General features: G+C 44.7%; 1 protein-coding gene across 7 annotated transcripts in view; it reads right to left on the bottom strand.

The window, feature by feature from the left end:
* MACF1 (microtubule actin crosslinking factor 1) overlaps nt 1–25,341 on the bottom strand; it is a 314,885-nt gene that overhangs the window by 59,659 nt on the left and 229,885 nt on the right. For 5 of the 7 annotated variants that reach the window (XM_045548191.1, XM_045548189.1, XM_045548188.1 and 2 more), the window contains one exon: nt 23,359–24,830. In XM_045548191.1, the coding sequence (XP_045404147.1) occupies nt 23,359–24,830 (1,472 nt within the window). Of the gene's footprint in view, nt 1–1,865; nt 7,189–23,358; nt 24,831–25,341 lie in introns of those variants that run through there. The other 2 variants (XM_045548190.1, XM_045548192.1) reach the window with 2 other exon arrangements.

Consider the following 25,341-nt stretch of genomic DNA (forward strand, 5'->3'; position numbering starts at 1 on the left):
TGAGCCACTGTGCCTGGCCTTGGAAAAACTTTGTAAAATAATATTTCACCTTGAGTATAATACTCATGGTAACTCCCTAATGATTTGATTTTTTTCAATAAATATTTTCAAAATAGCCTCCCTACATCCTTGTTGGTTAACAGTCTTGCTTAGGGGTATGGCTCAGATCTTTCCTTTTCTGTACACAGATGTAGGCATCTGCTTGCTTCCAGATATTCCAAAAAGTAACCACACTTCAAAGATGAAAACCTTGCAGCTAGGCTACCATTTCCTTCTCCATTTCATAAAATGACTACCTCCTGTATCTGAAGGACACTTAGATATTACCTAGCTCATCCACTTATTTTGCAGATGAGGAAACAGAGACCCCAGAGACTGATACAAGGGTTTCTCTGAACTTTTTCTCCTTTATGCAGCTTTGATTGCTTCCTTATAAATTTAATCCCTGTATTTCACTGACTACTGCTATAGGCTTTATACTACAAATATTCTGTATTATCAAGAATGCCAGTGTAAGAACTTACTCTGTCACTGACTTACTGTCCTAACTTTGGACAGGTTACTGGGATCTGGGTGTCAATCCCAAATTCAATAAAACTCAGAATCAAAATCCCTCAGTCTGAAAGGTGACACATCCTAATTTGATGGAATGCTACATTACAAAATAACTGGTAAAGTCAAAGGTAAAACCACCACCAGTCAGCTAAGCATGAGGATCTACGGCAAAGTTGGCAGCTTATGGCACACAATAAAATAATTTTGTTGCCAGTAGCTGCATGTTTAACTGGTGCTCTAGCAGACTAAGAGTCTGACAGGCTCTACAATGGGGTGAATGAGAGAACCCATCTTTCTTGCAGCATCCATCAATAACCTAGGAGACTGATATTTATTCATTCACTCAGTCAGTCCATAGTGAATGTCCACTATGAAGAAAGCACTCTTTTGGGTCCTAGGGATGTACTAAAAGCAAAACCACCTCCTCACTCTGTTATCCCTGATTGTGTAAGATTTTACCTCTAACTCCTTCACTCTTTATCACTGACCAAATGATACCTGGGCAGTTAACTGTAGAAAGCTGTTGATCTCAAATTCCTTTGACTAGGATGGCTCAAGGATGTGCAACACTGTTCCCAACTGCTTCCTAACACATTTTGTTCTCCTAACATTAAGAATCTTAGAGCTAGGAGACACCCAGGAGGACATTTAGCCCAATTATCCTATTTTACAGATTATTAAACAAGAGGTTCAAGCAAGGAAAGTGACTTGCTTAAGGACACTAAGGCAGTTTGACAAAGCTGACCAAAATACCCCTACTTTATTTTTCATAAACATTATTATGCCTAGCTCTGGCATTTAGAAACATACACTTGCATTAAAAAGTTCTCATTCCACATCTTTACTGCTTTCACCCAATCTGCTTTGGTGAATTCTTTTAACTCAGCAACACATCTATTTGAAGGGAAAACGGGGGATACCACCAGTGATTAGTAATCTTGGACACTTGGTGCTTTAAAATTGTTATTTATCCTCACTTCTGCCTTACAAATGAGGAAAATGGAGACTCAGGATATCTAACTAATCTTCCCAGAGTGATTCATAAGCACCTCAGGTCTGTTTATATTCCTTGGACTTGGCTTAACCGAATAAAAAATGAAGTATGAATTATAGTTTTTCATCAGACAGAATTAAGATATATTTTCCCCATAAACTCAATAGAAAGACCAGAAACTATAAGCCCAGGGGGCCCAAAAAGAACAAAAGAAAGGACTATCTGTGTCATTTCTCATCACCTCCATGTTCAGATAACTTGCACATCTCACTTTACTCTCTACACCTTTCCTGGCATCAAAATGAGCAACAATTACCTCATCTGAATTTAATCCAGCAGTTGCAGCCAGAGGCACTTTCCCATGTAGCACTGTGCTGGTCACCTCTTTTATTCCAAATGTTAGGGAATCAAGGTCCTCCTTAATCCACATTTCAGTGGGGGAAGCAAGAGTTCCTTCTTCTGAGATAGGCACTGAATCAGTGTGGGCAGTATCTCCAAGAAGGGGTATGCCAATGGGGAAAACTTCCTCCATAGGAGGCACTGCAGCAGCTGGGGCAGCAGGCTCCTCTGGGGCAGGCTCCTGTGGGGCGGGCACTGCAGCAGCTGGGGCAGCAGGCTCCTCTGGAGCAGGCTCTGCAGCAGCTGGGAAGGCAGGCTCCTGTGGGGCAGGCACTACAAGAGCTGGGGAGGCAGGCTCCTGTGGGGCGGGCACTGCAAGAGCTGGGGAGGCAGGCTCCTGTGGGGCGGGCACTGCAAGAGCTGGGGAGGCAGGCTCCTGTGGGGCGGGCACTGCAGCAGCTGGGGAGGCAGGCTCCTGTGGGGCGGGCACTACAAGAGCTGGGGAGGCAGGCTCCTGTGGGGCGGGCACTGCAAGAGCTGGGGAGGCAGGCTCCTGTGGGGCGGGCACTGCAGCAGCTGGGGTGGCAGGCTTCTGTGGGGCGGGCTCTGCAGCAGCTGGGGAGGCAGGCTCCTGTGGGGCAGGCTCCTGTGGGGCGGGCACTGCAGCAGCTGGGGAGGCAGGCTCCTGTGGGGTGGACACTGCAGCAGCTGGGGAGGCAGGCTCCTGTGGGGCGGGCTCTGCAGCTGCTGGGGAGGCAGGCTCCTGTGGGGCGGGCTCTGCAGCAGCTGGGGAGGCAGACTCCTCTGGGGCAGGCTTCTGTGGGGCGGGCACTGCAGCAGCTGGGGAGGCAGGCTCCTGTGGGGCGGGCTCTGCAGCTGCTGGGGAGGCAGGCTCCTGTGGGGCGGGCACTGCAGCTGCTGGGGAGGCAGGCTCCTGTGGGGCGGGCACTGCAGCAGCTGGGGAGGCAGGCTCCTGTGGGGTGGGCTCTGCAGCAGCTGGGGAGGCAGGCTCCTGTGGGGCGGGCACTGCAGCAGCTGGGGAGGCAGGCTCCTGTGGGGTGGGCTCTGCAGCAGCTGGGGAGGCAGGCTCCTGTGGGGCGGGCACTGCAGCAGCTAGGGCAGCAGGCTCCTGTGGGGTGGGCTCTGCAGCAGCTGGGGATGCAGGCTCCTGTGGGGCGGGCACTGCAGCAGCTGGGGCAGCAGGCTCCTGTGGGGCGGGCACTGCAGCCTCTGGGGCGGCAGGCTCCTGCGGGGCGGGCACTGCAGCCTCTGGGGCGGCAAGCTTCTGTGGGGCGGGCACTGTAGCTGCTGGGGAGGCAGGCTCCTGTGGGGTGGGCTCTGCAGCCTCTGGGGCGGCAGGCTCCTGTGGGGCGGGCACTGCAGCAGCTGGGGAGGCAGGCTCCTGTGGGGTGGGCTCTGCAGCAGCTGGGGAGGCAGGCTCCTGTGGGGCGGGCACTGCAGCAGCTAGGGCAGCAGGCTCCTGTGGGGTGGGCTCTGCAGCAGCTGGGGAGGCAGGTTCCTCTGGGGTGTAATCCTCCTCCGTGATAGGTACTGCACCAGCTAGCGCAGTCTTCTCTGGGGAGGACCCTGCAACAACGGGTACAGTCTCCTGTGTGATGGCCACTGCAGCAGCTGGAGCAGTCCCCTTGGGAGTAGGCACTGCAACAGCTGGGGCAGTAGCCCCTTCTGGGGCTGATATTACAGCAGCTGTGACATCCTCCTCTAAAGTGACTACTGAAGCAACTGGGACGTCCTCCTTCGGGAAGGGCACTATAGCAGCAGCTACAGCAGTTCCCTCTGGGACAGGCACTGCAATAACTGAGACATCCTCCTCTGGGGTGGGCACTGCAGCATCTAGGGCATCTTCTTCTACAGTGGACACTGCAGGAGTCGGGGCAGGCCTCTGTAGGATGGGTATCCATTCCTCTAAAACTGGTTCAGTACTACTATCCTCGGTAACTTCTTCCTCTGGAAAGACATTTAGGAATGAAGCCAAATCTCTCATTTCCGTCTCCCCCGCCTCTGATGATGCCAGATTCAGTTTAGACTTTATATCACTCGCAGTTTCTACTCCATCTGCACCACGTCTCACTTCTCGGAACAGCAGGTGAAAACTCAGAATCTCTGACTCTGGGGGTTTTCTCTGGACATCCTGGAAGACCTGCTCTGGGAAGTCTTTATGAAAATGTGCTGGGGCTCGATCTTCCAAAAGCATGGCTGGAGGCTCTTTTGCCTCACCATCCTCGTCATAAACTTTCTCCACGGATAACAATTCACAAGGTTCCACATTTCCCAAGGATATCAAACTGTTATTTGCTTGATTAATAGTTCCTGTCTCACCTTCCAAATGAATCTCATCTGTTAGTAAATTTGATTCATATGATACAACCTCTACTTCAGGTCCTGAGGTAACATCTGTTAGTTCATAGGTAAAAGCAAAACTGAGGGGGCCCTGTTCAATACACTCCTGAACATTCCCCTCAGTATGACTGCAGCCTACCTGGGACAAATTGCCATTTTCTTTGGCTAGCTCAGAAGCAATAAAGCCTGATAAATTTTCTTCACGAGAAGCCCTGTGATCAGAGTTTGGCAATCCTCCTGGGTCCAGCGTTCCCAGTGAATCTAGATCAGCTGGCTGTCTGGACTTACATTCTCCTGCAGTCTTGGGGCTAAAAGGCACTTTTTCACACACCTCTGTGCTAACAGTGGAAGTGTCCCTCATGATCTCAGGGTGGGCAATAAGTTCCATAGCATTAGGCACCTGAGAAGAGTCCAGGACATTGAAATAGTCACAATCCAATCCAGTATTATAGTCCTTCACCCTTACATTTAAAAGGCCTACAGGTTGTTCCTTTTCTAAGGCAGCCCCTGGAAAATGACTAATTGTAAGCGAATTGTCTGCATCCTGGTATGGGGCCAGCCCTTCAGAAGAGGTCCGATTCTGCAGCTCAACTAGAGGAGCTATTCCTTCTTCACATAGACATTCCTTTTCAAGTTCAAGAAACATCTGCACTGAATCTGTGTCAGAGAGCTGCTCTGCATCAACAGGACAAACAGTACATTCTAAATCTGAAACAAGACCTTCTAGCCCCTGAGCGGTTCTGTTTTTCATCTCACCAATAGTACCCTCACCTGTAAGAACACAACTGCAATCCAGGGGTGTATCCTTGGGAACAGTTACCAATTGGTCCTTAGCTGGATGTGGGTCATCAGAGCAACAAATCTGACCAAGAGCTAGGTGGTCAAAAGTCCCCAAGACAGCAGCCAAGCAATCAGATCCATCCTCCACCACTGCTGTGTGTGCTTGTTCTCTTTCTTCAAAAATATCTGCCAAGCTGTTCTTCTCATCTGCCATTAGAAAAGTCTTTCCTCCCTCTGACAGTTTCTCTTCCTCCCACTCCTCAGCCTCCATCATGATCCATCGCTCATCCTCCTCAAACTTCAGCTCAGACTCCGTTTTCTCTCTCAGGCTGGGGGTTATGAGAATATGCAATTCTGGATCTAACAGCTCTTCACTCAGGCATGGGGAGAGAGGTGGCATTTCCACAGTGCAGGCTGCGTCCCCAAGGGGGTGTTGCTTCTCACTGAAGCCTCCCTTAGCTAAACTTTTCATGGCCCTTGGCCAGGTTGCACTTGAAAATCTGTGTTCCTGCATTACATCTGTGTTAGCACTTGCTGCTGCAGCTTCTGAGTCTAGTGGCTGGAATTCATGGGGAGAGCTCTCACTATGCTGCTGAAACCTGAAGTCCTGGCAGTCTCCACTTAAGTTTTTTACATCTTGCACTTCTGGAATACCTATGGATTTGGACACATGCTCCAGAGTTACTGACTCTGACTGAGGTTCCCTGTGGTCCAAACGACCAGAACTTTCTGTTAATGCAGAACTGGATTCCTTCTTCTCTTGCAAGGAAGCATTTGAAGTACCAGCTTCTGAAACCTCACTGAGAGAAGCTTCCATCCTTTCTGCAAATTCAGGGAAGTTGGGTGGCATGAAGGACTTCCACGATCTCCTATTAACATTGTCTTTGCGTTCTGCATTTGGCCGCCTTCTGGGTGGCACAGGTGCTGACTTTTGCACATCACTGCTTAGCTTTAGTGCATCAAATATTATTCTCTCATCCAGCTTTTTACCTTCTGGTGCTCTAGATTCAAAAACATTAGATGCTGCGCCTAATGTACCATTGCTTGATATAGTACTTCCTTCCATCTTTTCCATGGTGCTTTTTGAAGTCTGGTTAAGCTTTGACCCCTGGTCAATTTGTTCATTTATCCTCATGGTATCATATATAGACCGCTGTGGAACATAGCAATCCTCTATATAGCCATCTTCCTCCTCTCCTTTCCCCAGGCAGGTGGGATTCCGCCTTAAACAGTCTGGCCTGCTGAGTGGCTTACCCATACTTTTTCAAGCAAGTTGAACCGTAAATCTCTTAAAAGTTTTTTCACAGGTTCCCCCAAAATGCATTCTACGTAAGTTATAAATCCTTTTGCCTGTTCATACCCGAAACCACCAATTGCATCTGCCCTCCAGAAAGGCATGGAAGTCCCACTTTGAAACCATTCTGGGAAAAGCTCTAAGACAAACAGCTTTTTCCTCACAAGCTAGCAGCCCCATAGTTGCAGACAGATAAATGATATAATTTAATCCACAAACAAAATAATTCCTTGTATGGCTTCTGGTTTTATTATTTTTAAAAAGAGCACTGCTCTTTCGAATTCAGTCAGCAAAAAAATCATCTGCTATTGACAAGTGTTTTTCAGTATTTAGTTCCACTCACTTCTCACCCAAGCAGAGTTGGAAGCAGCGAATTATGCCGACTGTGTCCTTTAACAACAATGGCACAGCCTCTCGAGTCTTCAAGTATGGCCCAAGCTCCTAAGAATTCCTTTCATTTTATCCTCGGTTCCAGCCCTAGAGAGTCCAGCTGGTCTGAATTAGCCATTCGTCCTCCCTAGTTGGGGTGTTTGCATTTGAACTGGGCTGGTCGGCGGATATTCCTGCAACTTTAAACACAGGAAGTCCTTCATTCGGGGCCAGCTTGGGGCTTCCTGTCTCCAAAACATCATGGCATTGTTGTGGCTCCCAGGCCAACCCTGTGCTCTGGCCGCAAAACAAGGCGAGTGGAGCCCCGCGCCGGGCCTTTCAGAAAGAGGGCAGGCTGCAGCGGCGGCCGAGGGTCTGTTGGAGGGGCTCGCTCAGCACCGCCCGCTCCCCCGCGCCATGCCGCGCGCCCCGAGGGCCAGGGTCGCCTCACCGCAGGCTGGCAGGTGGCTCCCGGCCGCGCCGGGCGCAGGTCCCGCGCTCAGGAAGTTAGTTTGTCCCTCCGGCAGCTGAGTCCCGAGTGCTGTGGGCGCCGCCTCCCCCGCCGCCGCCAGTCCCCAGCCCGCAGCCGCCGCGCCGTGGGCTGCATGACAAGCAAGCCGCCTCTATTCTCCACCACGCCGCCGGCCCCGCGGCCCCGCCGTCCTCCCCGCCTGCAGCTGTCACGGTCCCGGCATGCAAACTTCTGGCTGGGAACAAAAGGCTCCGCTCGGGCCGGGCGGGGGACGAGCCCTCCTCCCTTGCGCCGCGCGGCCGCTCGCTCTCCGCTCGCTGCAAGTGCTCGGCTGGCGCGCGGCTCTCCTCCCCCTTCCCCGCGCCGCCCCGCCCGGGCAGCCCCCCTGGAAGCTGGGGAGCGCGCGACGCGGAGAGCCGAGGGGAGGAGGGCGGGGGCGGGGCCAAGGAGCAACCCCTGGGAGAGGGAAGGGGCGGAGGGAAGGATTGGAGGCCGAGGCGCCGAAGGAGGGGCTTCTGCGGGGCTCCGAGCCAGGGACCCAGGGCGCCATCCGCTGGGCGGCCGAAGCCCACGCCCACCGCGCCCCAGGGCCAGAGGGGAACGCCCCGCCCCCGAGAGGGCGAGACGAGGGGAGCGGCTCCTGCGCGAGTCTCGGCCGAGCCGCGCAAATCCCCTGACAAAGGAAAGCCCCGCCCTTCTCCTGCTGGCCCGGCCCCCTCCCGCCCCCGCCTGCTTCCAACCGGCCGGGCTCACAGCCCAGCCCAAGGGCGAACGAACCCAGAAGGGGGCCTGCCCCCAGCCAGCCGGGTCTGGCAAGGGCCACTCCGGGGCCCCATCTGCCGGCAGGGTCGCGCCGGCTGGGGTGGGCCGCCTGCATCGCCCTCCGCTCCAGCTCTGCCGCCAAAGGCTGTCCCCAGTCCCTCCAATGTCACCTTTAGCGCGCCCCTTGCCAGACCAAAGAACACTACAGCCTTAAACCCGGCACTTTCCCGGTGTTCAAAAGGAATTCCGTCACGCTCAAAGACCAAGTTATTGGATAACTCTAGGCACGCTCTACCTTCTCTCTCCCCCTTCTCAACTGTAGCAAGTCCTGGTCCATTCTCCCACCAGGATTTCTCCTCCCACAGACCTGACTGGTGTCAATGACCGAGGAAAATGGGGTGGAGGGGGTTGTGGACATGCCGGCAGCAGCGCCTGATGCCCAAACACCTGAGTTCCTTTATAGCAGCACGCATCCAGGGAAACCTGAGCCTCCTTGGAGCCAGGTGAAAAGCACAGGTCTGAATTTCAAATCTCAAAACAGAAAATACTAGACAAGGTGGCTCACAATACCATCCACAGCCTTTTGGCTTTTAGAAAAGCCGTCTAGTCACCTGGTGACTGTTAAACAAAGAAAAGTACAAAAGGCAACCCAGGAAACTGTCCACCAGAGGCAGCTGCATCTCTGAAGGGGTGCAGTATTCTGTTCCCTTTTTGATGGTCATTCTCTGATTTTATGAAGGAAAAAAAGAAAGTGTATTAAAATCTGAATCCTTGTTGGACTATATGGTCAATATATATGGTAAAACTTACAGAAAAGTTATTCCCATCTTTTACAGAAACAGTAAGCGAAGCCAATAGTTGGTGTATAGAGATCTGGCAGTGAAACCCTGAGCTGAGCCTTAGGCTTACTGAGGGAGCCAGACAGGTCCTTGGCAAAAATGAGATATGAGCTGAGGCCTGTGATAAGAATTAAGCAACTAAAAGACCTTCTTTGGCAAAATGTTTTACACTTCATTTCTCACTTTAAAAGAGACTGCTGATCAGTTCTACCCACTCAAATCCAAAAGGCTCTCTCCTCATCTGTAAACTGAAATGGGGTGAGGAGAGGCAGACAACCTGTCTAGTTTTAATATTCTTTAGTTTTAAAACTTTTAAAGGAGCTAGCTCAGAATCCTGTGTCCTCCTGATCCAATAGTGCATGACACTAGAAACAACCCTGTCCTATGAGGAACAAATAGCAGAAAGAACCAAGAATCCTTGACCTAGAGAAAGTTCCAGGAGATGTAATCAACGTGAAGGATCTAAAAGGCTGGGACGTGGGAGGAAGGAAACTTGTTCTGGATGTCTCTCCTTATGCTGGCACACCAAGATCCAAGGGCATATTTCGAACCAACAAAGAGCTTCTCACAGCTGTTTAAAGAATGGGGTGTCCCCTAAAGTGGTGACTTCCCTAACCCTGCAGGTGTTGGAGCAGAAATTCAAGCAATCGCTTGGCAGGGATTTGGGGAAACAGATTTACAAATCCTCTACAGTTTGTTCAGAGTTTTAAAGTTCCTTCTAACTCTGACACACTGTGATCCTCAGGACTGATCAGTTTACAGATCTGATACTTAACAGTTCAGGGAATCTGGGTTTTAATTTTCCGTTAATTATTCAGCACAACTGGAAAAACCCAAGGAAGGCAAGATCAATTTCACTAGTAAATCTCCCTGGCCAAATACATTCACTTAAGTGTTCAGATATCATAACAGACTGTTTAGCATGCCAGGACCCCTCTGGTTGGAAGAATCTGAGGAATTCTGGCTCTGGACTAAGTGTGGGTGGTTATTCTATTATAAAGAATGATCTTGATGTGGAATCACAAACTTCATGGCCAGAAATTCCTTTTCTGTTTCCTCACCAAGTCAGGTGCCAATTAATTCAGCCTTTTCTTAATTAATCCCTCCCCACACCTAGCTACCTTATTCTTACTAGTCTCATCAATGCTTCATCTAATTAGGGTGTTAGGAACATACTACAGAGAACTCCTCCCAAAGTTTAAACACAACCTATAGAAAAGATTACATATGGTAACCCAATCCTTCCATCCTACCTCCAAAAAAACCCAAAAAACCCGAAGCCAAAGAATGCTTTTTGAGTGCTTTGCTCTTTTTTTTTTTTTATCATCAGTATGTGTTTAGAAAGAAATTAAGGGAGGAAGCACAAGGTCTTTGCTCTCCATGTATTATTTCTGTTGATGAGTTTCTCCTTAGTTTCGGTATGTGGATCTCTGCCAATAGCCATCTCAGTGACTGAAATAAATACCTGATACAGCTTTCAGCCTCTTGTTGGCCTGATAGCCATAATAATTTTAAAAGCCTTTGTTCATATCACATGCTGTATGTAAACTTTTTAAAAGAGAAATACAGGGAGCTCTAGAGAACCTCTTCGGATGCTTCCCCACCCCTGTAACCACAAATACATCTGCTAAAGCCAAATTTCAAATTAGTTTCCAGTTAGTTTGATTACAGAGTTCAAAGAATTCTCTACTCATTTTGAAATTCCTAAGAACAGAATTTGGTGTCAGATTCTCCTCCAGTGAACTTAGAAGAAAGAAGAATCCTGGCCCTACCAGCTCCTTCCTGCTGTCTTCCTAATTAAAGACAGCCTGGTGGAGTCTCCTCACACCCTAACACAGCTCCCCTTCCAAGTTTTGGACCTGAACCCTTGCCTTTGTCCACTCCAAACCTAAACTGTCAGCCCTGTAGGACAATCTAGAGACCCCAGATTCACACTTCCTTAGATTCTACAATGCGTTTTCATCCACCTTGATGGGTGCTCTGTCTCTTGGAGGATTACTTCGAAGTACAAAAGGATAAAGAGGACTGGTTGGAGCTTGCTCACTTCAAATGTACAAAATGCCTTTCATCTTAGGATCTCTAGACTTTACAAGCATTATTTAGTTGCAAGTGGAAACTCCACAGTATTAGTCTGTACCTGTCGGGCATCAGCTACTACCATCCTTTTGGTGCTTTTATTATTATAAAGATGGCTACAACACAGTGGCTCACAAAGTAATACAGCATGATATAAAATTTGTTTAAATGGATACCAAGAATTTTGATACTATTTGAGCTCTCATGTGTTCTCAAACCCATGAGGAAACTTTCCACACACTCTGCAGGAACTCTAATGACCCCTGTAAGCCCTTTCCTGCTTGTAGATGTTCCAAAAGGCAATGTACTGATCTCTTTTAGACTAATGGTCACCAAGACAATGGTGATAACAAAAGCATAGAACTTTGCAAGTTAGAAAAGACCTGATAGAAGGGTGGAAGGAAGGAAGGCAGGGGGAATCAGAGAAGGCTTTGTGGAGGGAATCACATTAACTTATTAGGATTTGAAAATACAGAAATGATGAAGACAAGGATTTCTAAGTGAAGAGCTAGAGGTAGGAAAGCATGGGACCCTAAGAAACAAGTTCTAATTCAGCATGGCTTAAGTACAGGGTGTATGACAGGGAAAAATGAGAGGTCAGAATGGTAAGTTGTTCATGGTCAGTTCACCAAGGCCCTTGAATGCCAAGCCAAAGAATTTATGCTTTATTCAGAAAACCATTACTACATCAAGATTTAGTTAATTGAAACTTTTTCTTTTGAGACAGAGTCTCATTTTGTTGCCTCAGCTAGAGTGCACAGTGGCGACATCATAGTTCACTGCAGCCTCAAACTCCTGGGCTCAAGCAGTCCTCCTGCCTCAGCTTCCCAGAGTGCTAGGATTACAGGCATGAGCCACCAGACCCAATCAGTTAATTGAAATTTACCAGAGGAGGTCATGAGAGTTATTGAGTTATGTTTGGGACTGGGTGCTTATTCAATTGTCATTTATCTCATATTGTCTCTTAAAAAAAAATCCTTAATTTATAAATGAAGCTTAGGGTGATAAACTTATTTGTCCAAAAATAATACAGCTAGTAAAAATAAGGAAGAGGGCTGTGAAAGTAATTGCAGAGGCAGAATATTTGGACTTCATAACTGACCGGAGAGAAGGTGGAGGTTAGAGGGAAAAATAAATCAAAGATAAGGCTATAGTATTACTCTTGGGTTACTGAGGGCATATAGTACTATAAAACAATAGCAAGGAAGAAGAAAATATTTGAATTCATTTAATTTAAAGCATTCTGAATGTGAAGTACTCAAAAACTACCCATGTGGAGGTATCCAGAAGGGCATCTCAAACAAGGGATTCAATTTTGGGGTAGAGATACAGATTTGGAAACCTTCTTCCACAGAACATGACGAGCTGGCCATCTTAGAGATTGAGTGCAGAGAGAGAAGAGAAAGGTCAGAATTTCAGAAACCACATATTTTAGGAGGTTGGAAGACAAACCAAAAAAGGAAAGCAGAAGAGCAGCCAGAGAAGAGAATGGGGAGAGTATAATGTCAGGAAAGTAAATTAACAGGAGGGTTTCAAGAAAGAACTTGTGATGTTAAATACTGCATAATGGATGAGAACAGTGAGTTAGATAAAGCCACTAGACTTGGCAACTAGAAAGTCAAGGAATACTTCTAAGAGAACAGCTTCAGCACAGTGATGGGTGTTAGATCAGACTAGAGGGGGTTAAGGATAAGCAGTAGTGAGAAATAAGTATTCATCCTCCCTTCTTAAGAGTCTTCTTTTGGCCTCTATGACACTGTGCTAGCCTGATGCTACCTTTCTAGCCAGTCCTTCTTTGTCTCCTTGCATTCTTCTTCCTGTCCTCTTGTGGCAAGTAATTTCACAAGGTTGTATCCCTGGTTCTCTTCTTTTCATGCATTCAACAAACATTTATTGGGATCTGCTATGTGCCCAAAACTATGCCAGGTGCTAAGGGAGAGAGTAATGAGCAAGATGTGGTTGGGAGCCCACATTCTAGTATGGCAGACAGACATTCACTTTAACTCAACTACATAAGTACTCTGAAAGAAAGCAAACAGTGCTATGACAGCATGGGTCACAGGGCTCAACTTGGCCTGGAAATTCGGGGACGCATTCCTAAGAAAGTAACAATGTGGGTTTTCCCCTGGGACTAACTGAAAATAGTCTTTCCAGTTCCAGGGTGGCATGACCATCACAAAGTTGCTTGGCTACTTCCATGAAACAGGTCCCTGGGTTGAATCTCTGAGAAATCTTGCTGCCAGAGCCCCCTCTTGAATATTAGAAAAGGAGGTAGAATAAATAATACAGAGAGAAGAGAGTTCTGCAAGCGCTCTCTTTCATTTTGTTACTAATGCAATTCTTATCTTTGATCACAAACAATAATACAAACAGCTTAGGTTTGAGTTTAAGGAATTAGACCAAAACCAGAGCTCATCCTTTGGGAATGAACAAGATGATAGAGCTATTAAATGGTTTACTTGAATGGATACAATGAATGCAAGCTGGAGAAAACCTAAGATAAGTACAATTTGTTTGAATTCTTATCTTCTTCCCCGACTCTCATATATACATGACCAAATATTATAAACACATATTTGCTGAAACTGTAAAGAATTAAAGCCTTCCTGTAAAACATGTCAATCTGGTATGAGATTGGTAGAGAGATGAACTATATCTGTGTTTTTAAGCTGCTTGCCTCTGAAACTATGCTGATATTTTCTCCCTCACACCTCAATGTTTTAATTAAAGATTGATTAATATTAAGAGGCATCTCTCCTAAAGATGCTGACTTGGTAGTTGCTGTTGTATGGCAACAGAGGAAGATAACATGGTCTATGATAAAAGCTAATTAGACCAAGAACCCTGAGATCATTCGAGCTGATCTAATGGGTAACTAAGTGGCTCGGGAAGTCACTGAGCTGGTAATGTCTTCTGTTAATTCTGGTTAATGATTTGAAAATAATATTAATTTGTAGAGCACATAAGCCAAGGCCAAAATGGTCTCAGAAAAACTCGCTAGTTGTGGGATTCTGATAGGAATGTATATAAATGAATAAATTAATGAATAAATAAACATGTATATGTATGTGTACATAAATTATATTTAATGCTGTGTTAAGGAGTCATGATCTAAACTTGCCTATGTATTGCTACTCTAGGGTTAGAAATAAGCCCTACACTTGTTCCCCACAAAAACTGCTCAGGAAGGCTGTCTGTCTATCTGCTTGCTTCACTGCTGTCATCAAACTAATTTTACTTTATCTTCTTAATTTCCATTTTTCCGAGAAGAAAAAGAGCTAATTTATAATCTGGTGCTTGCCCTTAGATCAAGCTTCCTGGAGAATGATCACCCGGTGGACACAAAGGGGGATAACTATTCTTATTTAAAAGATTTCACAATATTCTAATTTATATGTCTGGATAAATATTTTTTTAAAAAAGGATATTATCATATATTGAATCCCTAATATAAGCCTGGTGCTTTTATCTGTATCACTTCGTTTATATCACTGCATTTAATTCTCATAAAAGCCCTAAAGCTATGATTTATCAGTGTTCACATTTTATAGTTGAAATAACTAGGATGCAGAAAGGTTAAGTAACTTCCCTCAAGGTCACTCAGCTAGTAAATGACAGAGCCAGTATTCAAAGCTTGGTATTACTGACTCAAACTTGTATCTAATTTTTTTCACTACACCAAGTTAAATGCAGTATGAAGACTCTTGTTAAATGTCAACTAATTGAGTAAATAACAATGTCTCTAAAGTGATGCGTAATTACAAAACACTATTTCAGAACCTGGCTTTCTTCAAGTATGAAGACGTAGCATATTTCTTAGTTTTGCTTTCTTTGGGCTACTATTGAATGAGATTGTGTTCCCTTAACATATGCTAACTAGTAAAGAAGGAAGGGAGCCCAGAGAGAAGACAGAGAGGTGAGGAAACCAGGCTAAGATTAGAATTTCTTCAGCACACACAGGGATACACCTCAAATATTGCAGAGCAGACAGCATTTTGAATCCTAGAACCTTATAAGAAATAAAGAGCATTCATCTAATCATTCAATTATTCACTAATCTCCAACCATGTATATACCAATGTGCTATCTACTTTGAGGGACACAAAAATGAATTCACTGAGATGAGTGATGGAACAAATGCATATAATCAGGAAAATGCCCAAATTAGGCATTATGTGATAAGAACCAAATGAGTTACACATATTAAGTGATTTAGGGGATCAAGAGAAGTAGTGAGCTGAGGAGATCAGGAAGGCTTTTGTAAAGAGATGGTACTTGAGCTATGCCTTCAGGTATGGGTAGAAACCAAATAGGTAAGATGTATAAGGAGTGTCTGGGGCGGGGCGGGGAGGGAATAGAGTAGATCATCCATGTAAGAAATAAGACTGGAAAGAGAGTGGGGATCAAATATGTAGTTTCCAAGACTGGAGACACAGAAATACACCAGTTCTGAAGGATGCCACCATTTAATTCATCAGATCAGATGGTCCCTCCACTGATTTGGGGGAAGAAAAACCACTCACAGAAATGAGGCTGAATACAGGTAGTAGCTCAGGAAATCCACCTCAGAGGCCCAAATTTTAGAAGGCTACAGCATAATCTATGTCTGTTTTTTCCATGGGAACCATGTCTGTATATGCCGGCTGTCCAATCACTAGTTCTCTGCATTCTTAACAGAGGGTCCTTTGTTCCAAACAGCAAGGCTCAAAAGAGACAGAATCTGATAGAATCACACTGAGATCAGTACTCCCAGCTGGTGCAGGGGCTGATGCCATTCCATAACACACCCTACAGGAAGCAGCTTGAGATACACAGCTGATTGATTTCCACAGCAGGAGCCTGGTGGCAGTGTGGGGTGGGGACTGGTCAAGCATAGAGAGAATTCTTTAGCCACTGACTCAAATTAGTTCAAGATCCTGACTTTATCTGTATAAGTCACTCTCGGAAGTAACACTATTTCTTAACCAATTTTTTAAAAAGGGGAGGAAAACCACAGAAGCTTCCCTGGCAGTGAAACTATTTCATCAGTTAACTCTTATTTGTCATGGAATCTGAAGATGGCAAAATTCAAATCTCCATTTTTGAAGTGGGCTGAATAATTCTTTCATTGTAAGGGGTTGTCCTGTGTTTTGTAGGTTGTTTAGCAGCACCCACCAGATACCAGTAGCAGCTTCCCCAGTTGTTCTAATGAAAAATGTCTCGACATTGCTGAGTATCTCCCAAGGGGTAAAACTGCCCCTCGTTGAGAACCACTAGTGTAGCATAAGTTTTGGTGCCAAACAGACCTTCCCAATAGTTGGGACAGACCTCCCAAATAGTGGAACTATAGGTATGTACGCCACCATGTCCGGCTGCTTTCGTTTTTTTTTTGAGGGTGTGGGTAAAGATGGGGTCTTGCTATGTTACCAGGCTGGTCTTGAACACCTAGCCAAGAGTGGGGAATCTGTGACCCCAAGGCCACATGTGGCCTTCTATGTCCTTAAGTGTGGCCTTTTGCCTGAATCCAAATTTTACAGAACAAATCCTTTTATTAAAAGGAGTGCAGCAGAGAAAGATGAAGCTTTTCTTGCCTCCTTTGGTGCTTGAAAAAGAACAACCTTAAAATCAGAAAGCCCCAGGTCCTCAAATGATCCTCTTGCCTTGGCCTCCCAAAGTGCTGGGATTACAGGCATGAGCCACCAGCCAGGCCTCTAACATTTACTTTCTATGTAGCTTGAAAAATCTTTCTTTCCCCTTTACCCTTCCCTTTCCTTCCTCTGTAATTCTCTGTGTCTGTTTCATATTATAGACAGTCCCTGGACTTATGATGGTTCAACTTATGATTTTTCAACTTTATGATGGTGTGAAAGCAACATGCATTCAGTAGAAACATACTTTAAGTACACATACAACCATTTTGTTTTCACTTTCAGTAAGTATGTATCCAATAAATTACATGAGATATTCAATACTTAATTATAAAATGGGCTTTGTATTAGACGATTTTGCCCAACTCTAGGTTAATGTAAGTGTTCTAAGCACATTTAAGGTAGACTAGGGTAAGCTATGATGGTCGGTAGGTTAGGTGTATTAAATGCATTGCTGACTTATGATATTTTCAAGTTATGATGGGTTTCTTGGGACGTCGTAGCCCCATCACAGGTAGAGAGTAGCATGTGTGCATTGTTAACCAGGGGCTGAGACCCCAGGACCACCACAAGGGCTGGCACAGAGCAAGTGCTCAGTATGAATGGACTGAAAGGAATATGGGGCCCCTTCTAATGCTCATAAAGGGATCCAGAAACTATCTCCATATGTAGCAAAGATTCATATTTCAAATAACAGAACTGGTGGTAGGGAAACAGCTTGTGAAGGCCAGAATAAGTATATCCCATTAATCTTCTGCAGACAATACCAGAGACTCATACTTGAAAAACACTTGGTGGTGGCAAAGTATTAAGGAAGGTGGGGAGGGAGCACATTCTCTCCATAGCTGGGTTTTTCCAAACAGGACAGCTGAAACTTGAGAAGAATCCATTCAGCAGGAGATAGTCCTTTGGTACAGTGATGCTTTGGTGCAGTGACCTGACACGACTCCTTATGGGACAAATTTTATTCCATAAAACAACCAACTTTAAAGGGCCCTTCAAAGAAATGCATCACATTTCCTAGAGGCTCACTGCTTACAGCACATATACTAGCTAGCCAGCTTGGAAGCACACAGGATACTTTGCTGAAGCTCCAGGACCAGGGTAAGGCTGAGACCACTTACCATTAGTTTCTAGACACAATGAGAAACAGTCCTGTTCTGCATATCTGTGCTTATCTCGATCATGTTCACTAATCAAATACTAAATAATCAATATAAGTTCTGCATAGGGTATATTCCAGTATTTCTGGAAACAGATTTTTTCTTCCTTCTTGTATAAAATCAAATGAAGAATCTTAGTTGTGAATGCTATATGCTGATACTATATGTAAAGAATATCAGTAAACTCAAACTGTTCAGTCCTTTTCTTTGATTGAGGATATATTTGTTTGTTGTTCTAAAATCTCCCCTTGCTATCAAAATTTCCAGACAGATTTTTGTGAAATCTATTAATCCTTTCTTGATGACCTTCTATTTGATTTTACTACTTTCACTGAGACATGAGGCTCCTTTAAGATGATATAACGGATACAAGCTTGGAATTTTGCGGATATTTAAAATACTAAATGGGTGATACTTTAAAACGGAGCTGGAAAAGGTTCAATGTGAAGCAAAGGCCTTAAAGGCTCCTTCACCTTTTCCCCATCCAGTTGCCATGGTAGGGGTGGAGAGGATTATTACAGAGCATTGGAATTCTTTGGGGGGGAGGGGATGGCTACATAAGGGTTATAAATATCAGCAGCCAAACTCTGGGCTGGCGTGCAGAACAACAGACAGACTGTATCTCCCTTTACAGGCACAGAGCAAGGAAGCTCCCTGAAGTATTTCCACAAAGGAAGTCCCTCTTCTCTTTAGAAACATGTCATCAACCGCACCTGCATCAACAACTATACGCAAATTCCAGATGCCAGGGAAAGTGACTAGGAGGTTTTAGGCCAGAAACAGATCAGCACCAGCAAAAATAAAGAATCCTGGGCCTGGCCTAAAGGAAAGCTGACGTAGAGGCGGTTGTTGCCACGGCACACAGTCATAAACAGATTATCAGAAGGCTGCTTGCTACATGTTTAACTTAATAAACTAGCACTTATTCCAACTGAATCCTAAATTTTCCACACACAGGTGGCTGTAGTTCTCAACCAAGGATGATTCTGTCTTCTAGGAGACATTTGGCAATGTCTGGAGACATTTTATGGTTGTTGCAACTGGGAAGTCGCTACTACACATATAGGTGCAGGTCGGAAATGCTGCTAAACATCCTACAATGCAAAGGACAGCTCCCCACAACAAAGAATTATCCAGTCCAAAATGTCAACAGTGCTGAAACTGAGAGATGCGCTTCTAGAGTATTCTCTCATTCCTTGGCCCTAGTTTCTATCTGGAGTAGCCTTGTTTAGAAAGAAAGAAAAAACCAAGACAGGTCAAGGGGCACCACAAGCTGGGGGTTGGGAGGGGAAAATAGAAGGCACCTATTCATCTTATCTTGCTGCCATAAAGGTGGGGATACTAAACCTCCAGGGGACAGGTCATACCAAGTTTGATTTCCAATCTCTCCAAGGGCAGGTAGATAATGCTGACCTCATTTGCTTTATCCTTTAGTGACTTACTCGCAGGCAGGTGTACTAACTGGCAAAAATGTAGATGGGCTGATATTGTCTTTGTAATCATTTGAAAGGAAGGAGTGAGTACCTCTGTGCAAACTGGCAGTCTTTCTGCTCTATGCTGGGCCCTGCCTTCCAAGGGTTTTCACATGTGCTCATGAGAACGTTTAAGTGTGCTTTCTATGAGGCAAAAAAAAAAAAATCAAATGAAGGAGTTTACAGGACCTTCTTATTCTGGTTTCACAGTAGGATATCTAGGTCTCCCAGACAGAAGCTTCAAGTGTATTGAGTCCCTGATCCTGGGCTCTGCTCAACCTGAATTAGGAGTGAAGATAGTACTAAAGAAGCTTGCTGTGCACCTATATCCCACCAGCCCAGCCTCAAAGACAGGGAAGGAAAACACCAACTAACTGGCTTGCATGTTTTAAGTGCATGATTAGTGGAAGTAAACCATTGTGAGGAACCCATAAACCCTAAAGAGGTTTCCATTTTTCCCATTGTTTTTCCTTATCACTGAGAGGTAGAATGCCAAGTTTGAAACCTGGCCTGAAAACACAGTAAATATAAATGCATATGAACATGAATGAATGAAGGTTCATCCAGGTTTCTTGGTACTGCTCACCATTATGATGCCAGAACCACCACATACTTCCTGACTGAGAGGTCAGCATGGTTCTTTGGGGAGAGCAGGGGTACAAAGGAGGGACTGGTTTAAGAGTCAGAATAATCTCAATTCTTTTTTTCTTTTTTCTTGAGATGGTGTCTCACTATGTTGCCCAGGCTGGTCTCAAACTCCTGTGGACTCAAGGAATCCTCCTGCCTCAGCCTTCTGAGTAGCTGAGATTACAGGTGTGCACCACTGTACCCAGCTTCCTAAAAAATGTTTTTTTGTTTGTTTGGTTTTGGTTTTGTCAATGTCAATTCTTAACAAGTAAAACCTACATAGGGAATTTCAAAATGAGGAAAGCCTCTTGTTATCATAAGACTTAACAGATTATTTTTTATTCCACCCTTCCCAGGAAGGTCACGCTTGGGGAATTCTTTGGTTCAAGTTTCAGTAATATAAAGGTCCCTCCTGTCTTCTTAGTCGCCTATTAGGCACAAACAATTCCTTTTCCTCAATAATCAGAGACTCTCTTGCTCAGGAAAACGGAATTTCCTAAAGAGATTAGCCAAAGTCTTTTCTTTCCAGTTTTCTGTAAACATGTTCAGTACTCTCATTAGTGATATCTAGAATGGCTTCTTCCTTTCTACTTCCAACAGAGAGCTGAACCAAGTAAAGGCTCTAACTCAGGAAGGTTGAGGTCTTTGCCCAGTTGGAATGGAAAAGGAATCTCTTCCATCCCCATGTGATAGGTCCTCACTGGCTGAACAGATTCTATCAATTACTCAGAAGCAATAAAGGGAAAATCTTTCCTAGGAATAATGACTTTTGGTTTTCCACATTCATTTAAGGAGAAAATAATTTTTCCCACAGACTGCAGCTGCATGGATTTATCAGCACTACCGCACAGTCCCTAGTAAGACTGGGGTTCTCCACAGACTTGACTCATCTGTCTATTCTGACTATCCCCAGTAGAGTTAGCCAGGTCAAAGCAGAGCCTGTATTTCTGTCTCACAGATTCATATCCTCTTCCCTTACATGGATTCTGTGCTGAGAGCATGATTCCATTAAAAAAAGAAAAGAGCTGAAAACTTGAAGCTAATGGCTATTTTTTAGTATTTATCTTCGTCTGTTTTTTCCTTATTAAAAATAATTTGAATCTGAAAGCAGAATCAGACTTTATGAATCTGGTCTGCTGCTAGTGTAAGGAATGATTAATCTATTGCTGGACTACAACACATTAACCCAGGAACTCAATACTCAAATCATGAAAATGACTCAGTCTTCAGAATGGCTCCAAAAAGACCTTCCCTTTAAGCAGCCTCTAGGGGACTGTGGAACTGACACACTGAGTTTTTTCCTTCTCATTGTTTTCACTTCCCATGAGCTCAGCATGAGCTCAGCCAGGAGCCTGCTCCTCCCCTCCTGACCAAAGACCTTTGCTGGGCGGAGGCAAAAACTCTTTCCAAAGCGTTTAACTTCCCTATAAGGTAGACAGGTGGAACAGGGCTTTTGATTTGTATCCCCAACTTGAGGAGGGATACTGATCATTTTATAGTAACTACCTGGTGACTTAATGATGGGTCACACACAGGGCACTCCATCACCCTCCTCCCTGCTGCCACTCTTCTTCCAGGGTTGCCTTGTCAACACCAGTCCACTGTAGACAAACACACTCTACAGGTGCCCAGATGATCAGTGTCCAGTCTCTGCCTTTACACAGTGGGAGGATTATTCTTGGAAATCAGTGAAACAAGTTAGCTATAACAAGCAACTAAGCAGCTACTGAGCTCTGAGTACTACTAGGCAACATAATAGGATACAAATTAAATAATGTCCAATAATTTCTTGAAATCTTCCAGCAACATCAAAATTCAGAATGTCTCTAGAAACCAAGGATTAAATGAAAAGGAAAAGATGACTTGTCTTCAGATCCAAACACTATTTATGCCTATCTGTGGACTCTTTCTTACATTCCAGCTTGCATTTAAGGCAATTCTAACAGGCCTGTTTACTTCATTTTCTAGCTCGCTAAAGATTAGAAAAAAGGGGGCAGACTGCTAAGGGCAGCCCCAATGACAACAGTGACAAGTGATAGCAGTAAGAAATAATACCTGCTATCATGGTAGTGGAGTAAAACCCACAAATGATCTTCCCCTACAGACATATAACAGCAATCCAACCAGTACAACACTGGAGAGGCCATACACAAAAACATCAATACAGAAATCAAACTGGGCACAGTAATTTAGCAACATTTAATACAAAGCAGCACCAAATGTCTCTAATATCCTTGAGAATATCACCATGGTAGAGAATAGTATAATTAGTTTCAAGAAGAGGAAAGAAAAACGCACAAGCTGAAACAGGGAAGGCCATACTGCCACCAGAACAGGGGTGTGGGAGTTACTAATAGGAACACATATCAGCTCGTGGGTTTGAATTTTCTCTTCCTCCTCCCTTCCCTTATCTGGGTACCTCAACAAACCCAAATATGATGACTTGTGTTGCTCAAAATTGCACTATCTCCGAACAAGGTAAGGGGACCTTCAGCCAATGTCCCACTTTAGTGCTGAACATGCTCCAAGCTCCTAGAGGTGGCCCTTCTGAAATAGCCTCCTTTTGCACTTGGACCTTGTCTACAAAGTTGTGACATTTCTAGGACTATGCAGCTCTGAGCTAGTGTCAACACCACCTCTCCATCCATGTTTTTAAGGGAAAGAACTCTGACAGGCAGGGGCTCTGAGAGAACAAATCTACTCTGACAGCAAGAGTGTTAATGGTGTTAAGTGGGAATAATTAACACTAGTGATAGAAAAACAGTGCTGGAAGTATCCTTTCCAAACCTATTCCATGCACAGCAGCAACCTGAGGCACTTTTAGGTATTTACAGCAAAGGAAACTCTAGTAGCAAAAGGCTCACATAGTAAGAGCCAAGACCCAACAGACAAGCCTCTGACCCAGGAAATCCACACTTTGGGGTCATTTAATCATCCTCTGTTGTTTTCATGTATACTGACAAAATCTCAGGACTAGAAATTTTAATTCAGGCAAAGAATTAAAATATTTTCCAATTAAGGTAGTACTTCTCAGACTCTCCTGCAGGCAAAGAATTTGTATTCTCGAGGAGTCTGAGGTATTTTCTTAAGCTGCTTGCTGTAAGTGGGAGATTTCTTTGAAGTGTTATGTTTTTACCTTAATAATTCATAAAAATTTTATGTTTTATCCCATAATACATCAATAATACATCAAATATTTTCCCCCAAAATCTGTATAAAATCAACACTTTAGGAAGATGAGTGCATGTTTATCCTATAGCTTCTCATACCTCAATTTGAGCAAGAGGGACCTGAACACACATTCACTGCTGTTACCAAATTGGTTAAGGTGAAATCTCAAAAAATCCTAAGAGGAGATTCTTTGAGTAAGAGATAAGGCTTGGACATTTTTTTTCTATATCCTTAATTGGATATAAAAACCAAAACAAACTACAATAGAAAAATATTCAAACCACTTTGCTCAGAAGTCCAAGAGACTGCTTAGTCTCTACACACTGTGCTTTGATGGTGATGGAAGTGAGAATAATGGAAGAACAGAAGTTAAAATGTATACTCAATTGGTTTCTAAGTTACAAGCAAAGAAACACACATTAGCCAGAAAAAGATAAAAAACAAGGGTGAGACTTACTTTAAAATCTGCTAATTGTTGGTTGATGACATCCACTTCGGTCCCCACTACCCACTGAAGGGCCTCTGCCTCCTCTGCTGCCGTGGTGGCGTCATTGAGTATTTTCAATTTCTTATAGAAGTCCTCTACACGGCCCAACGTCAGCTCTAGCTGTTCCTGACGAGCTTTCCCCCTCTCTGTCAACTTGCCACACTGTTTGTTCAGAGCTTCCAGCTCCCTCTTGAGACCTAACAAGTCCAGAGTCCCCTCTTCTTCCAGCATTTGTCGGCACTCTGCTTCCGAGGCCTCTATGTCTAACTTGAGGACATGGATTTTGTTAAGGAATAGCCGTACATCCTCAATTTGGGACTGGAGGCTATCAGTGTCTCTGCCGATAGCACCCATGCTATCCAGCTCATCGTCCAGATCTGCCAATTGAGAAAACATCTCTCGGACTCGGCAGTGAAACTGGCCAATCCCCTCCAGCTTGTTTTCCATCATCATACAACCATTGTTCACTCTTTGCTTCACTTCTAGGAACTCTTGCTGGGTGACCTCAGCTTGATGTAAAAGTTGGGAAGCATCAGATCCAGCTGGGGCATCTTCCACCAGCCCCTGGGTGAAGTTCCTCAGATAGTCCACCTGAGGCTCCAGGGCCTGCAGCACTTCCTGCTGAGCTCTTAGCTTCTCCAGGTTCTTGTTGCTACAGGCTTGAGAGCCCAGAGCATCAAAGATCTCAAGTTGGTGTTTGGCTCCTTCAACCTTCTTTTCAATATTCTTAAAGCTTTCCTGGAACTCCTTGAGCCTCTGAGTCATTTCTTCGAGTGACCCTGTTTTGGCCTGCAACTCTTCGGTAATAGCATCCATGTTCTGGTTGATCCCAGCCTTCTCATCCCGGATATCATCCTCGTCTGTTTCTGAAGAATTGATCAAAATGTCAGCAGCACTATTCAGTATTTCCAGGAGGGAGCGGCGCTTCTCCACCTCATTCAGCATAGCCTTTGATCTCAGGAGGCTGGACTCTAGCTGCACTGGATCTAGAGTGACGCACAACTCAGATATCTTGGCCTTACAATCTTCTATCCATGGCACAAGGTCTTCCACATGCCACTGATATTTCTGGGCTTTCTGCATACAGTCCTTAAGCCTGGATTGTCTATCTGCAGTTTTTTTCCCAAGCTCTTCCCAGTGGCTTTTGAGTTCAACCAACTGGTTTTGTAAAGTCCTTTTCTCTTCTCCAGGAGGTACGGAAAGAAGTAGAGATTCCCCTTCAGCTACAATCACTTCATATGAACCACTGTGTTGATTAAGGTTCTTCTGAAACTCTTCATTCTCCTGTAGCTGAGACTGCAGTCGTTCCAATTTTGCAGAAATTGGGTAGTTTTTCACTTGCTGGCTTTGTTTGTCATCCAACCAGGTCCTCAGCTCATCAAACATTTGCTGGAACTGCTGGGTGCTGGCAAGAGCTGCCTGGAGTCTGTTCATGCGATCAGCTGAAATGAGAAAATGAAATTGAAATCAATCAAGCCTGAACATGGCATTTAAAATGTTTTAGTGAGAGTATATGGGTTAATCTTAGAGGAAGGAAACTAATGTTAATTGAGGGCCTACCATAAAAGAGGCATATAACTAGGCTCTTTTACATACTATATCTTATTTAATCCTCATATCAACCTTGTAAGGTGATCTGAGTAACAGAAGTAAACTTTTATGCAGGTAAAAAGTGAAAGTCATAAACATTTCCAGAAAAAGAGGCAATGAATTCGTGACAAAAGTTTTCTTGTACAAGGTCATCATAAGAAGTCCAGAATATGTTCTAACTTTGCATATATGATATCTGTGTGTGTGTATGATATAAAGAAAATAAGTGAGTATCAATGAAAGCATGTATGTAACTCTACATATTAGTACATCTGTAAGGATGAATCTCTACCTGCTGGCTAAATTTACATTAGGGCTTATTATCTCTAGGACTATGCTGTGTAAAGGTTCACATGGTTTTAG

Source organism: Lemur catta, chromosome 3 (assembly GCF_020740605.2).
Source record: "Lemur catta isolate mLemCat1 chromosome 3, mLemCat1.pri, whole genome shotgun sequence".
NCBI classification, from domain to species: Eukaryota; Metazoa; Chordata; class Mammalia; order Primates; family Lemuridae; genus Lemur; species Lemur catta.